A 13,649-nucleotide genomic window follows, 5' to 3' on the forward strand; every position below is an offset into this window, starting at 1 on the left:
CCAGATGTGGCACAGAGACTAACATGTTTATAAATGGCTCATTAGTACTTCTGCATAAATATAAAGTGTCTTCTTACATGATTAAGTCAGATGCAGTATTTTCTGCAGTGCTGTAACAATCTGCTCTGACACTACCCAGTCTACCCACACCTTGTACGGACGTGGGCAATTTTCTCACTTCCTTTGTAAGCTTCTTCTCCTCTTATCTGACAATATTCATTTTCAGCAATTGAGTAACATCTGCTCATCAGCAGCACAACCTGCCATTCTACCTCTCTTTCCATTCATCGTTTCCAAACCCGCACGCCGGAGCCCATATGGCTCCCTACCTCTGTCCCTGTAGTTATTATGCCTGCCTGTCCCCCTGTGGACTGTTTTCTCTGAGTACTGCAGCAACACCGAACCGGCCATAAATCACATTGCATTATCACCACGCTGTGCTTCCCTAGCGCTCTGCCCGCCCACCGCGCGCCTCAGATTGGCCGTTTCGGCTCCTTGGCCAGCCTCTCTGAGCTCAACATCGGTGCAATCGTAAATCCCGCCTCCTTCCTTGGGACCGGTGATTGGGATAGGGGCTCTCCTTGAACTGTCAATCATGTTCTTTCTTGTGCGCCTCGCATTCAGTGCTGCTCCCTGCAACGCGCTGAGTGCGGAGCGACGAGACGCGCTGCATACCAACAGAGACGTACGGGAGCAGGCTAATTACGGCTCAAGTGGCGACTTGCGACTTGTCAGGACGCACAGACCCCATCCTGTTCTCTGACAAAAAATATATTTACTGTATGCCAAGTCATTGGATAGTTTAAATTTTACCTTTTCTTCCCATTTTCAAAAATATTGTATCTTTCCTTCAAGGCATTGAGAGCCAAACTAAGTGTCTGGGATATTTGTTTTTTTATGCTCTGATATCTTTCCGGTTAAGAGATTCCACACAGGAGAAGACAAACCGCCCTCTCCGTCTCTCTCTCCGACTGGGGTCATCAAGAGGAAAAGTCAAGTGGACAAGACTGATGCTTTCGTCCAGTCACATGTAGAACCGCTGGACTATTGCTGTTGACATCCACTGGGTCGTTTATTATACACAGCTTCCCCGCAACGGTACAATTAAAGGAGGAATACCAAGGCATTTGGCTGCAAAACAAGCAGAAAATCAATCAGAACTCCATCATGGGCTGCCCCCTCTTGCGGAACGCGTTTGCTGGTTTGATCGTGGTTCTACTGTCGAAAGGTAAGTTCTTTCGAGCTACTTTAGCGATGTGTTGACGGTTCTGTGCTGCTGCGCCTCCACGCATACGTATCTTCGTCTTTCATTTTCTGAAAACGGTTGTGGAGATGAATACTAATGATGATGAGGGGGGCTCTACCTGGCTGTGAATCATGCGTGTCTGTTGTGCCACTGCGCTCCAGCTTTCCATTTGCAGTGACACATACAAATGTAAAAGAAGAGAGATGCTGTACGTATGTGCGCGCACGCGTCTGTGTTTGTGCGCGCGTGCATGTGAGCGCAGCGCCAGGTTCCTCTCCAAGCCAACCTCGTGGTTCAGTGTAAGCAACGAGTGATGCATGCTAAGAGCTTTACTATGAAAAAAAATTAGACTCCCTCTCATCCCCAGTCTTCTGTGAACATTCCTTTACGTGACATGAATGGCCTGGTATCCCACGCACACGACGCACCACCAGTGCAAAGAGAGAGGGGTGGGGGTGGGGGGATAACATAAGTAAGGGTAGAAGCAATGCAGAGAGACTCAGGAGAGAACGACAGTATTTTGTTCAAGGTCGAGAGAGACAGAGAAATAAATGGTGAAGGATGGACAGTTGGGGGGCCAAGGGGGTCAAACATCTTCCCCACAGTTAAACAAAAGAGACAAACGCCTTCTTTCAACTGCTCTAAAATTCCTGCAGTTAAAAACCTTTTACAGTACCAAGATAGCCTGCACAAAAAGAAGATTCAGGTGGTATTTTAAACTGCTTCATTATGAATAACACAAACAGATAGTGTTGTCATGTTGTTGTTGCTGTCCACGGGGAACACTGACCAGGGAATATTAAAAATCCTCTTGCATTTTTCATCATGTCATCCTCTAATATTCTCACCATGCTATGGGATGTCCCACTATATATTAGTTGTTCACAGCTTCTCCCCATGTACTCTAATTTCCCCCTGCCCGTCTAGCATGAACACACACACACAAATACACAAACCTGGCTCAATTAGTCCTTCCTTCATCCTGTGGGAAATCAGTATATAAATAAATTACTCCGGCCCTTAATAATAATAATTGATGTGTCAGTGCAATAAGATGTGAGGTTAACAACCTGCAGATGCAGACAGAGTATAGCCTCCCGCCCCTGAGCTCCTTGTGGGCAGGGGAGCCCAGCTGGTCATGGTTGGCTTGCCACAGCAAGCCCCTTCTCCACACCAGGCAGAGAGCAGACGGACAGCCCTGCAGGACTTACCCAGCTCACAAACACAGTGGGCTCGGCACCACACAAACCAACCCTACAGCCATACTGAGTCTCATTTCACCTTTGAAACCTTTCACCTTTCGCCCTCTGAATTTGTAACCTGTGAGTTTTTGGGATGTGAAGGTATAACCAATTGTGTAAGCCACAGTTGAGAAATTATTGGATAGTGATGTGAGCTGTGCACATTGCAGCACATTTGAATCAGATTCATCTCAAGGAGGGATCCCGCCTGCTGCTCTGAGTTGCTGTAGGTCCACAACATGTCCGTCTTTAAAGATAAAAAGCATGCATTTTAAAGGAAGAACATGACTGTTAAAAGGGCACCATCCCCTTCTTGATAAATCATGCAGCAGTGGAATAATCCTTTTTATCTGTGCTCCCAAGAGTCGGGCCAGTGTGGCATGTGGTTGCCTAAATACTTCTCCACTATTGTTTAGCAGATTGTTTGTGAGTTATTATAGCCAGGTTAATGATGTATAAGACAAACTTCTCTGAATCACTGTACAGTATTTTGTTCATCTAAAGATATTTCTTCCTCTTGACAATGATTATAACTCATTAAGCCACTTCACGTTATGCACGACAAGAGAGATATTAAGAGAGAGCCATTTTTATTTTTCATAACCTCAGAAACATATTAAAATCTTTTTGACACTGTGAGGCTTTGCTGTTTTTCAAAAGTTTTTTTTTTCTATGCTGCAAAACACAATAATGCTATTCCTTCTGGCTTGGCGTGGACAAACCAGTCCATGGGTGTGATGGCCAGCTCCTGGCATGCCATCATGCCTTCCCTTTCACAGTTATTCTCCCCTTTCTTCCACTTAAAATCTTTGAGAACCATAACTCTAGAAAGGTAGATGGCCAAGCACCTACTCATACATACAGTAAAATATCTACATATTTTTGGCACACATGTTGTCTGCAATTAATCAAAAGACCAGACACTGTGAGGCTTTGCTGTTTTTCTGATGGTGGAGCATTAAGGCTTTGAATGTATCCACTTCATCAACACATTTGCCTGAATCTAATGTAATTTTCAATGCCAACATACTGGTTCTGCCTGGGTTTTTAAAGTGGTGCTAAGTGAAGTAAATACAAAGTACTTACGTTTAATTGATTTAGAACAGCCTCAATAGCAGTGTCTAGTGAGTCTATAGCGGTCGCCGTTGGTCACTTACTCTTCCTTGGTTATGCCACACAGCTTAACAGTACTTGACGGCGTTAGTACTGCCTTTGGCACAGACTGGCTAATTGTTAGTCCCCCTGTGGCACTCATTGGATATTCGCTTTTTCAACCCAGAAACCAGTGTTTCATGTCATGATGCCAGACCAGAAGAATCAGTCAACCTTGTGGAGTGGGCAGATTTAAAATCTGGACACAGACAAGATCAGATAATGAGAATATTGCCGAGATTTATTCAGTGAAAAGTGAAGATGACAAGAGAAATAGAGAGAAATTCTGCTTCATAGGTCATAGCAAAGAATGTTTAAGGTTATATATCAAATTATATCATTTTAATACTATTTAGATGTTTAAAAGGAACAGATTTCTGCCTTACAGATATCCATTAATTGCAGGAAATTCCACTTTCACACTTTACTGTAAACTGTTCATATATGTCGCTGATGTTCAAATGGTCCAACAGATGGATCTTCTCATCAACATGCACTGCTGTGATGGAGTTTCTGGTAAGAGGAAGTGTACAGGCCAGGAACACAGGTGAAAACAGGTGGGGTTGCTTTGTAGCCCGCCATCCTTCTTGTTTCGAGAACATATGGGGGCCAAGTGAGGTCAATGCACATTGCACGTTAGCACGTAGCCACCCTCCTTCTTCACTGCCCCCTCACACACACACACACACACACACACACACACACACACACACACACTCAACTGGATCACTAGTATTGGCTTGGAGATGAAGAGAATGGAGATGCCAGCATCAACAGATGCCTTGCACTCCTATTCTGGAGGGGCTTCTGCTTTTTCTCCCTCCCTTTGAAATCCATGGTTTCTGTGTGCTGTTGTTCTCCATGTTTGGCTTAGAAATGCTCTGCCATTTTGGCAGGTTTTATTTATCTGCAAGTGTTTGAGTGAGAGGTCCTGGATTTGGTCTCAAGAGCCTCGGGGACAAGGGTTGGATGTTTAACCAGCCTGGAGTGGGTTTGTGGTCTGTGGTTTTTCCCTTGGGTTTCACTTTTTCTGTTTCTCTTGCTGCTCTGTGGTGGCCTATGGCGCTGTGCATCCAGCTTCTTCCAATGAATCTATTCCTCACACATAGTGGAGCCAAGATAGCATCTCAAGAAAATCTAACTGTGACCTAGGACTGGCAGAGACAGGGGCTGTATAGGAAAACAAATAGGTGAGCTAGTTGTTGTATGGAAACTTAAATTTAATTAATGGTTGAGAATTGATGTATCAATATTTAAACATGTCACCACCCTAATAAAGACAGAACATTTGGCGATTAAAAAGCAAAGAAAGCATGTTGTACTGTAGAGGAATTTTGCAACGCGTTGTAATTTCAACTGATTTTGATATATTCCAGTGTTGTTGGGTGTAGCAAAGTTAGGAAGTTCTGTTTTACTAAATCCTTCAGAGAGGGAGAACAATTTTGAGATTTCTAATCAACATAAAGCAACAGAACCATTATAAGTATTACTTTAGAAGTAAAACAGCTATTGTACCATGCCTTTAGCCTTCTGAATATAGAATCATGTCATACCTAGCAACCACCGACAGCATTTTTATTGAATTTCATGTATTAAGGATCCACATGAAGGACTGTAAAATACAACCAGTTCAGTCTTTATTGTCCCACTCTGGAGATTTCGTTTCGAAAAACAGAAACACCAAAACATTCATCAGTAAAACAGATGAAAAAAATTAAATATGATTTGATGAAGAGTAACGATCAAACCATCAAAACAATAACAAAAACTAAAATTACAATTGTAAAAATAGATTACAACAGGTAAGACCAGCAAGTAAGAATATGTAAAAAAAACAAAAAAAAAAAAAAGTAATAGGAAAATAAGTCTTTTTGGTAGCTAGAAAGGTTGTAAATTAAGTGATCTTATCGCACATACTAAAAAGAAATGTTTAAATCTATTGCACCTGCTGTGGGGAGTCTATACCTCTGCCCTAAAGTAAGCAGCTCAAACTCTTTTTAAGGGGTGGCAGCTATCAATGGCAATACCAAATCGACCAGAACAAAGAGAAATGTTGAGTTGTATTCATTATCATGCCCTCACTATGTGGGTTTTGCAGTATTTTCAATTACACGCCAGACAGAGATGATTAACCCCTGAGCTGGTGACCCCATGACCTACCAGGCAGAATGCAGAAGTCTGACTCTCAGTGTCCCAGATAGCTGCTAACTCTTAGCGTTAGCAGCTATCTGGCCAGAGTGGCGACTGAGAGGTCACAGGTTCAAATTCTTTGAGGACGGTTAGCTGCCCTTGAGATTTCCTCTGTCAGTTTTGATAAACACTTCACACACCTCACATATTGGTTTGGGGTTTTGGCAATTACACATAGTGTCAGTGTCATAAATAATGATTACAGCGAGGCTTGTTTGCAATTATAATTACAGTTATAATATATGGAGTTCAGTGTAATGGAAAGGAACTAGGGCTGGTTTCAGCTCGGGACAGGTAGTTATACTGTGTTTAATTACTGTAGTAATTCGCTTTGTTACAACCTCCCCTCATTCTCCCCATGTCCCACTCCCAGCTTAAAGACCTGCGTCAGTCCGGGTGTGAATATGAACATTAGCTGTGGGTTTTCACTGTAACAAATGAAAAAGGGTGATGTTTTATTTAGTGCAGGGGAAGGATCATTCAAGAGGGAGCAGAGTGGCTGTAGAAGCAGGAATAAGTGGTGGCTCACATCAACCACCGCCCACGTAGGCACACACACACACACACACACTCTCAGAGAAATAAATGTTGAATAGCTCCTTTACTTGGGCCACTGGGAAGATGAATTTCAACAATTCCCCCTGCTAAAGTTGTGTGGTAAATCAATGGAAAACTAATGGAGCCCAGCACTAAGGGAGACTTGGAGACTTCTTCATACATATATATATATATATATATATATATATATATATGTATTAATAACTCTCATTGATCTTTGTTTAACAGCGTTCATATAAAGAAAATTGAATAAGTCTCAACACAGTGCAAATTTCTTCCCTTTGGTTTCCAAGGCTTCAGTCCACACTGCAGATTGAGCTGTCTGTAGGGAAAAAGAGAGAGGGGGAAAAAGAGATGTTTTCTTGTTTGGTGATGTGCAGATGTTACACATTTACGAGGAATGAATACTGTTAGAGGGGTGTGTGTGATTTTCTTCCCTTTATTCCTCTTCCTTCTAGTCTTTTTTGTGCCAGGGAGTTAGCATCATTGGAAACACAATTCAGATTAGTGCAGGCGGCTTGTCCTAGGGGAGCCGGGAGGGACGAGGGTCCCGCTTCTCTCCCTGTCCTCATTACTAAAAGACAAGGAGCTCGCCAGCAAATCAATGGAAAAGGCTTAGGCACTAATGCAGGCCATGCCTGGTGATGGGACTTTGCTTTGTGTGTGTGATTTTTTGTGTCTCAGTGTGTTCATGTGTTTATGTGTGTGATCCTTCCCTTGTGTGTGGGTGTGTGTGTGTGTGTGTGTATGTGTAAGTTTAATCATTTGTGCTACAACAGAAGGCTGGAGAAAAACATTAGTTTCAAACGACTGCCGAATTGCTCGCCGTTGGAGTAACCTCAAAACTTCCGGCAAACTGCGCTGATATTTACCACAGGGACATATGATAGCACGGAAGCTCTTTAATTACATAAGATAAGAGATAACTTCAGATTCATCAGTGAATCCATTTAGGCCAGTACCAACACAATTGTAATTATAATTGCTCAGGGCATTGTTGCCATGACTACTACTACTTCAATAGCCTGTAGTTGTGTACAACTTCCTTTACAAGGACAAAAAAGAGCAGCACCTTGGTGTTTCCTGTCAACAACCCCCTGCAGCGGATGTCGGCTTCAAAATATGCCGAACAATCCACCTGTCTCACAGCTCAATCTGTGTCGCATCTGTTCTTGCTGTACCTGATGCTGTTGTTGTTGCCTTGATCCCACACTTGCGCCTCTTGTTTTGTTTACACAGGTAAAACTACTGGGTGCAACAAATGCTAAATAATGGTTTCATGTTGTGGATTTTCAGCCCCTCCGCCGCCTCTGACATCTCATGGTGCTGGAGGTGTTTCTGGGTCTGTGCAAAGGGGAAGGGAGGGCAAGAGGGAAGAGAGGGAAATAAATAAAACTGAGGAAAACAGATCAATAAATATTTCAGCAGCTGCTCCCATCACAGACTTCTCCTGAAGCCATAAGAGGTGGAGAGAGAGCTAGAGAGAGGGAGGGATGGATAAAGTGCAAGAAAGAGAGGGAGAGAACAGGGGTAATTGTGTTCCAGATTCTCATTCACAGTGAGCGAGAGAGATGGAGGGTGAAAAAGAGAGACAGAGAATGGGGATAATTGTGTCCCAGACTTTAATAGACAGAAAGAGAAGGCATGAGTGAGGGGTGGAGAAGCGACACAGGGTGTGCTAATGAGCACCACATACCAACATTGTCTCCTATGGGAACAAAAAAAGGCATAAGAGAGGCTGTGTCCCCGGACCTTGGGACTACATAATAGCGACTGTAAGAATCTCTCTCTTCCCGACTTTCACATAATTCTAATTCCTGTCAGGAGTTAGCGACAGACCGTGTGGGTGTGTAGTTTGTGCAGAGAGCAGTTCTAAATGATAATGAGCCGGTCAGCAGCTGAGACGGCTAACGTGTTGCTGGGAATCAAGCATGGCTAGCATCAATGCAACCATGCTCCAATCATTAACAGATATTGTTCTAACAAAAAACACATTACATGCAGTGTATGTAGTGTGGTGGGAGCTTATGAGGGTGGACAGGCTGGAGAGATGGAGGAGTTATGAAAAAATGATTGAAGGAGGGCTGCTGGGAGGAAGCAAGGGAAGAGAGACAGATGGTATGAGGGAAGAAGAGGAGGAGGGATTCAAAGACCCACAACAGGCAGTGATCGAGATGGATTGATTTTGCAGGCAGATGATTAGGTGGTTTAAAAAACATGGCAGGTTTATCCTGCCAATGAAAACTGTGTTTGGGTGATATTGCTGTGAGTGGGAGTAGTAAAATTGTTTCAGGGTCACTTGTTGTTTGATATTGCGGCATTAAGGAGCTGGTACTAATGTGATATGCCACTAGTTAGGGAGTCATTGCAGCGAGGCAGCACACCTCTAATAAGATGCTCATGCAGTGCGCCCACATCATAATAAGTGGTTTGGAGCTTGTCAAGAATCCACAGGTTACATAAAATATTATATTTAGATACTCTTTAAAATTGCCAGCATACACACCAATCAAATACTAACATTACGTGTTTCCATTGCTATTTGGAATGCTACATAATTAGGAAAACAAACCATGCTGTTGCCGGTGGTAGTCAGTGCTTGGCGTAGCCGTTGCCTTCCACTCGGAGCTTATGCTGCGATTTAGAGATATGCCACAATTCTCCTGCCATTTAAGGCTGGCACGTGGCTCTAGCTCCAGCAGTGAAGGTGGTGGTGGGATTTTCTTGTAATAAAGTGTCCATATTAGCGCGACATGCTGACAGTAAGACTCAGTTAAGGAGAATATCACCAAGGATTTGGATGTGACAGCCCATAAATGGACTTACAGGAAATGTTCCACAGTGTCTTGAAAGATTTTGATTCCTTTCTCTATGTCCTCTGGGTGTGAAAAATTGCTGCACACATTTTGAAGCAAAAGATCACAGGAATCATTTTGGAATAAAATATCATATTTGTGATATTGTGGTGCTATTGTGGTAATTGGAATGTTAGGTGAGATTTCATCAAACATTTGTGCTGCAATAGACCATTAATTGGGTTTGGGAGAAGACGCTGCTATGTTATCAAATTATGATATTTCACTAATTAGATGTGGGGTTGGATAACGCTAAAAGCCCGTGCTGCTCTTCCCAGTTTTGTAATGCAGTGAGTGAAATTCCATTAGTGCTTGGACCTGCATGTGGGTGGTTGTGAGCAAAATATTCGACTCAGACATTATTTAAGACATTTCCAGGATATGGTGTGCCTTTAAATTGTGCTTCAATCACATATCATTCCTTTATTCATTGAGGTATGCGGGTGAATAGGGCATTCTAATTTGTTGTACTATATCATTCCTGAGGTGTCAGTATGATTCCAAATTCTGATAAAAAAATCATTTATTTTTTTGGCACATTTCAAGGCTTTGGTTCACTTTTAAAACTCATGTCAATTACTTTTTCTTTTTCTCTTGTGTTAGAGCAGCACTAAATATGAAGGAATTTGGCCAAATTGTACTCATTAAAATGCATATCATTCCAGACATGCAAGTCAAATTTCCAATTAAAATTCCTCTTCATTCTGTCCTTGTTGAGCTGCTGTTTACTCCTAGTTGCAACAGTTATCACAATATTAGAGCACATGTAAATGTATCAATAAAAAATCATTGCCAGAATCTAATATTCCCTGTCATCTAAAGTGTTTTGGGTTAATGCTATGTTTGATATACTGGTAAAATATATTGCTAGAACTGCCAAATAGGTTTAGTACATAAAAGCAAAAGCAAACATTTTAGCAAATCTCCCTTTAGAAATCATTTTGTCACAGCAACGAAACATTACACTCTCTCCCCATCAAGGGGTTACTGACTGTATTGATGTGACCTTTATCTGGCCAGCAGACCTTCAATTCAATTAAGAAATAATGAAGGTGTCAGAAAAGGGCAATTAGCTGCTTAATGTTGAGCAACAGTACTCTAATACAACATGTTTTTGCTGACAAGTCAATATCTATATCTGACCACAACTGTTGTACTTTGAGACACAATAAGAGTTGTTGGAATAGTTGACAGAAAATAATTTGTTGATTTTGGTTCTACTTAGCTTGTGTTACTGCCCCTTTAAAAGCAAAACTGTTGTGCATTTCTGCTGCGAAAGACTGCGAAAGTCAGTGATAAATGCCTTTTAAAGGCAGCCCACTATAAAATAAAACATCTAGTCATAGACAGAGTGATGACGTGATGAGATGCCACAAATCTAAAATAAAACATGAGAATGTTCAGGATAAAAAAAAATTGAGTTTTGCAAAACAAAATCCATATCAGGCTGAAAGTGCAAAGACCCAGAGTAATGAAGATTTAAATACAATGATATTTAAATCACAGACGGTACTAGGGCTGAGCCCTAATAGTTGACTCAACTGTTAAATTTGCAGCGACTCCAACCATGAGTCCGACTCTGGTGGCGATGATTTATTTATCATTTTACAACACAGGGATGTATGAAGAGGTTAAGTTGTACTTCCATTTATGTTTATCAGAAAACAAATGTTACATACAAATATTATATACATTAGATTGGTGAGTAAATAATAAGTCATAGAAATAGAACTATTGTACATGGTGGAGTGCCTTAATAAATTAAGGATTCTCACATCCTGAGCAATGAAGCTGCTCTGAATTCTGGTGGTACAACTGCAGATACTTCTGTAACTTTTGCCAGACCACTGCTGGGTGAACAGGCTGTGGCTGGGTGGGTACTGTCTTTTAGTATCATATGGGCTTTCTGCAGGCACCTCACCTCACCTATATCATTGATGCTCAAGATGGGTACCAATGATCTTCTGAGTGGTTTTAAAGGAGACCTATTATATTGCATTTCCAGCCCTATATTGTAGTTCTGTGACTCCTCTATGGCAGCTTTGCATGATTCAAAGTTCAAAAAAATTATTTTGTGTCTTATACTGGCACCTCATGCAGGCCCTTATTTCAGCCTCTGTCTGAAACAAGCTTTAGATGCTCCTGTCTCTTTGATAAAATCTGAAACAACATAATAAGTTCCCTATAATAACCCACTGCAGAGCCGTCCTGTCTATGCCATATTTCCAGTCAGGATGCTTTCTATTGCTCCTCTGTAAACTTTAAAAAGAACTTGGCATGGGAGTGCCAAGTTTGCCTTTTAGTTTTCTTAAGAAATACAGTCGTTTCTGAGCTTTCTTTGACAAGGTGGAGATGTGAGATGACCATGAAGGGTTCTCTGGGATGCTGATTCCCAGGAAGATAAAACTGTTCACCTGCTCCACCTTAGCTCCACTGATGTAGACAGGAGTGTGTGTTTTTTCTTCCTTTTTCTGAAAATCAACAATCAGCCCCTTGATTTTGCTGACGTTGAGCAGTAGGTTTGTGCACCACTCTGCAAGTGTTGATTTCCTTCAAATAAGAAGTGTCATGATGATGGTAGTCGTCCACGAACTTCACAACAGAGGCTGTTGTCTCTCCACATCTGGTGTTCTGTATGAAATGATTGGCTGGCCTACCTAAATGCCTGCGCTCACTCTGCCCGTGCAATCATTACGCATGAAAATTTGTTTTGGGGGAGTAGCTTTGGATGGAGGACCTTCGGTGTGACTTTTTTTTTTTGGTTGGATACTTTCAGAATCTAGCTGTATCTTGCTAGTTTCTTCAAAGTTGTCTACCGCAGATTTGAGCTTCATGTTGATATTTATCTTAAATATCTAACCTGCAGTTACCTTTGTTTGTTATTTCGGGTTTGACAGCTGTAATCAGAATTGATGCAGGGAGGTAGCTAAATCAGACATGACAAATGTGGGGCAGACAGTGCAGTTGTTTTCTCAATCAGGCCGACGTGATTGATCCTCTCTTGAATCCATCATCATCGCGCCTTATTGACATTGAGCTTCTATTGAGAATTTTTTGGATGGATGAGAGAAAAGAAAGATAGCAGCTGATCGACTACAGTGCAAACAGTTTCAGCCAAAAAAATGCATTTCAATTTAGCCCTAGAGAGCATTTAATCCAAAATGTTGGAAGGAATTCTGCTGCTGCTATTGATTTTCCTTTAATTAGATTTTTTACCAGACTGGTTTTGTGTGGAGAATTAATGTGAAGTTTTGATGGCAGGAGAAGACTCGCCTTAAGGTTCAATTATTTCATGACAGTTAAAGCAATGACATCATATGTGTAATGGATTGCACCTAATTAAAACATGTTTTTTTCCAAAAAATTGGTATGAAGTGCTGAATATGACGCACTTAAGTAAATATGTTTGATATCATGAACTGAATAAGAAACACTATAGCCAAAGCCTGTCACATTTAATGCCTCATTTCTGCTCCCTTCATCACAGCGAGGTTTTTATTCTCAAGTATATAGATGTCCGTTGTCAGCATTTTGACAGTGCAGTTTGATGTAGCACAGTGATTTCTTTCTTAAAGCAGGGGCTTCTAAATGAGCAGAGATTCTCTTTTATACAAGTGTGCTGTGCAAGCTGAAGGCAAAGATGACACAACACAAGTTGTGAAGCCATATAGACTGAATCGCTTTGAAATACTGTCTTTGAAACTGCAACATTTCAATTCAAGTACCGCAATTACACAGTCAAACATGGAAGTGGATAGAATTGCATTATAGCGCCACATTTTTTATAATGTAAAACCCAACCAGTTTGTGTTCTATAAGCTATGCTTTACTGCTCTGCCCCGGGGACCCGCTGTCCTTCCGACTGTGCCCACTCACCCGTTGCTACTTCCTGCTCTTAGCTCACACTTAAAGACACAAGCGCACAACCTAAGGCCATCTGTTAGCTTTTTCTGGGGCAACTTGGCGCCTACAGGGAAATGGACATATGTGATAAAAAGTACCATCAGAGTTATCAACTGTCTGTGTCTGCCCTGATTACCCGGGAACACCATATCTTCACAACTTGTAATAAAAGTAAGAGAGGCTGGCCAGTAACTGAAAGGTCACTGATCCCCAGCACTTACAGGGGGAGGTATTCCAGCTGGGGACCGAAGAGTGACTGGCACGGTGCCTAAGTGCTCCTGAACAAGGCACTGAACCCCAAAAATCGTTGCACTGCACTCTTTCATGAAATGCATATGTGAAAAGATACATTTTAATTGCCTCGTGTAAATTGACTAATCTTAATCTTAAAGCTGTACTCCCTTTGTAAATGCTCCGTACTTGTATAGCGCCTTTCTCGTCTTTTCGACCACTCAAAGCGCTTTTACAGTACATCTGCATTCACCAGTCATACACATTCATACA

General features: G+C 41.7%; 1 protein-coding gene across 1 annotated transcript in view; it reads left to right on the forward strand.

The window, feature by feature from the left end:
* The first annotated feature begins 1,103 nt into the window (after window positions 1-1,103).
* Window positions 1,104-13,649, forward strand: part of iglon5 (IgLON family member 5) — a 100,217-nt gene continuing 87,671 nt past the window's right edge. Inside the window, exon 1 of the mRNA XM_046046005.1 lies at window positions 1,104-1,228. Within this exon, the coding sequence (XP_045901961.1) occupies window positions 1,168-1,228 (61 nt within the window). The 5' untranslated portion in view covers window positions 1,104-1,167. The remainder of the gene's footprint in view (window positions 1,229-13,649) is intronic.

This window comes from Micropterus dolomieu, linkage group LG03, assembly GCF_021292245.1.
Source record: "Micropterus dolomieu isolate WLL.071019.BEF.003 ecotype Adirondacks linkage group LG03, ASM2129224v1, whole genome shotgun sequence".
In the NCBI taxonomy this organism is placed as follows: Eukaryota; Metazoa; Chordata; class Actinopteri; order Centrarchiformes; family Centrarchidae; genus Micropterus; species Micropterus dolomieu.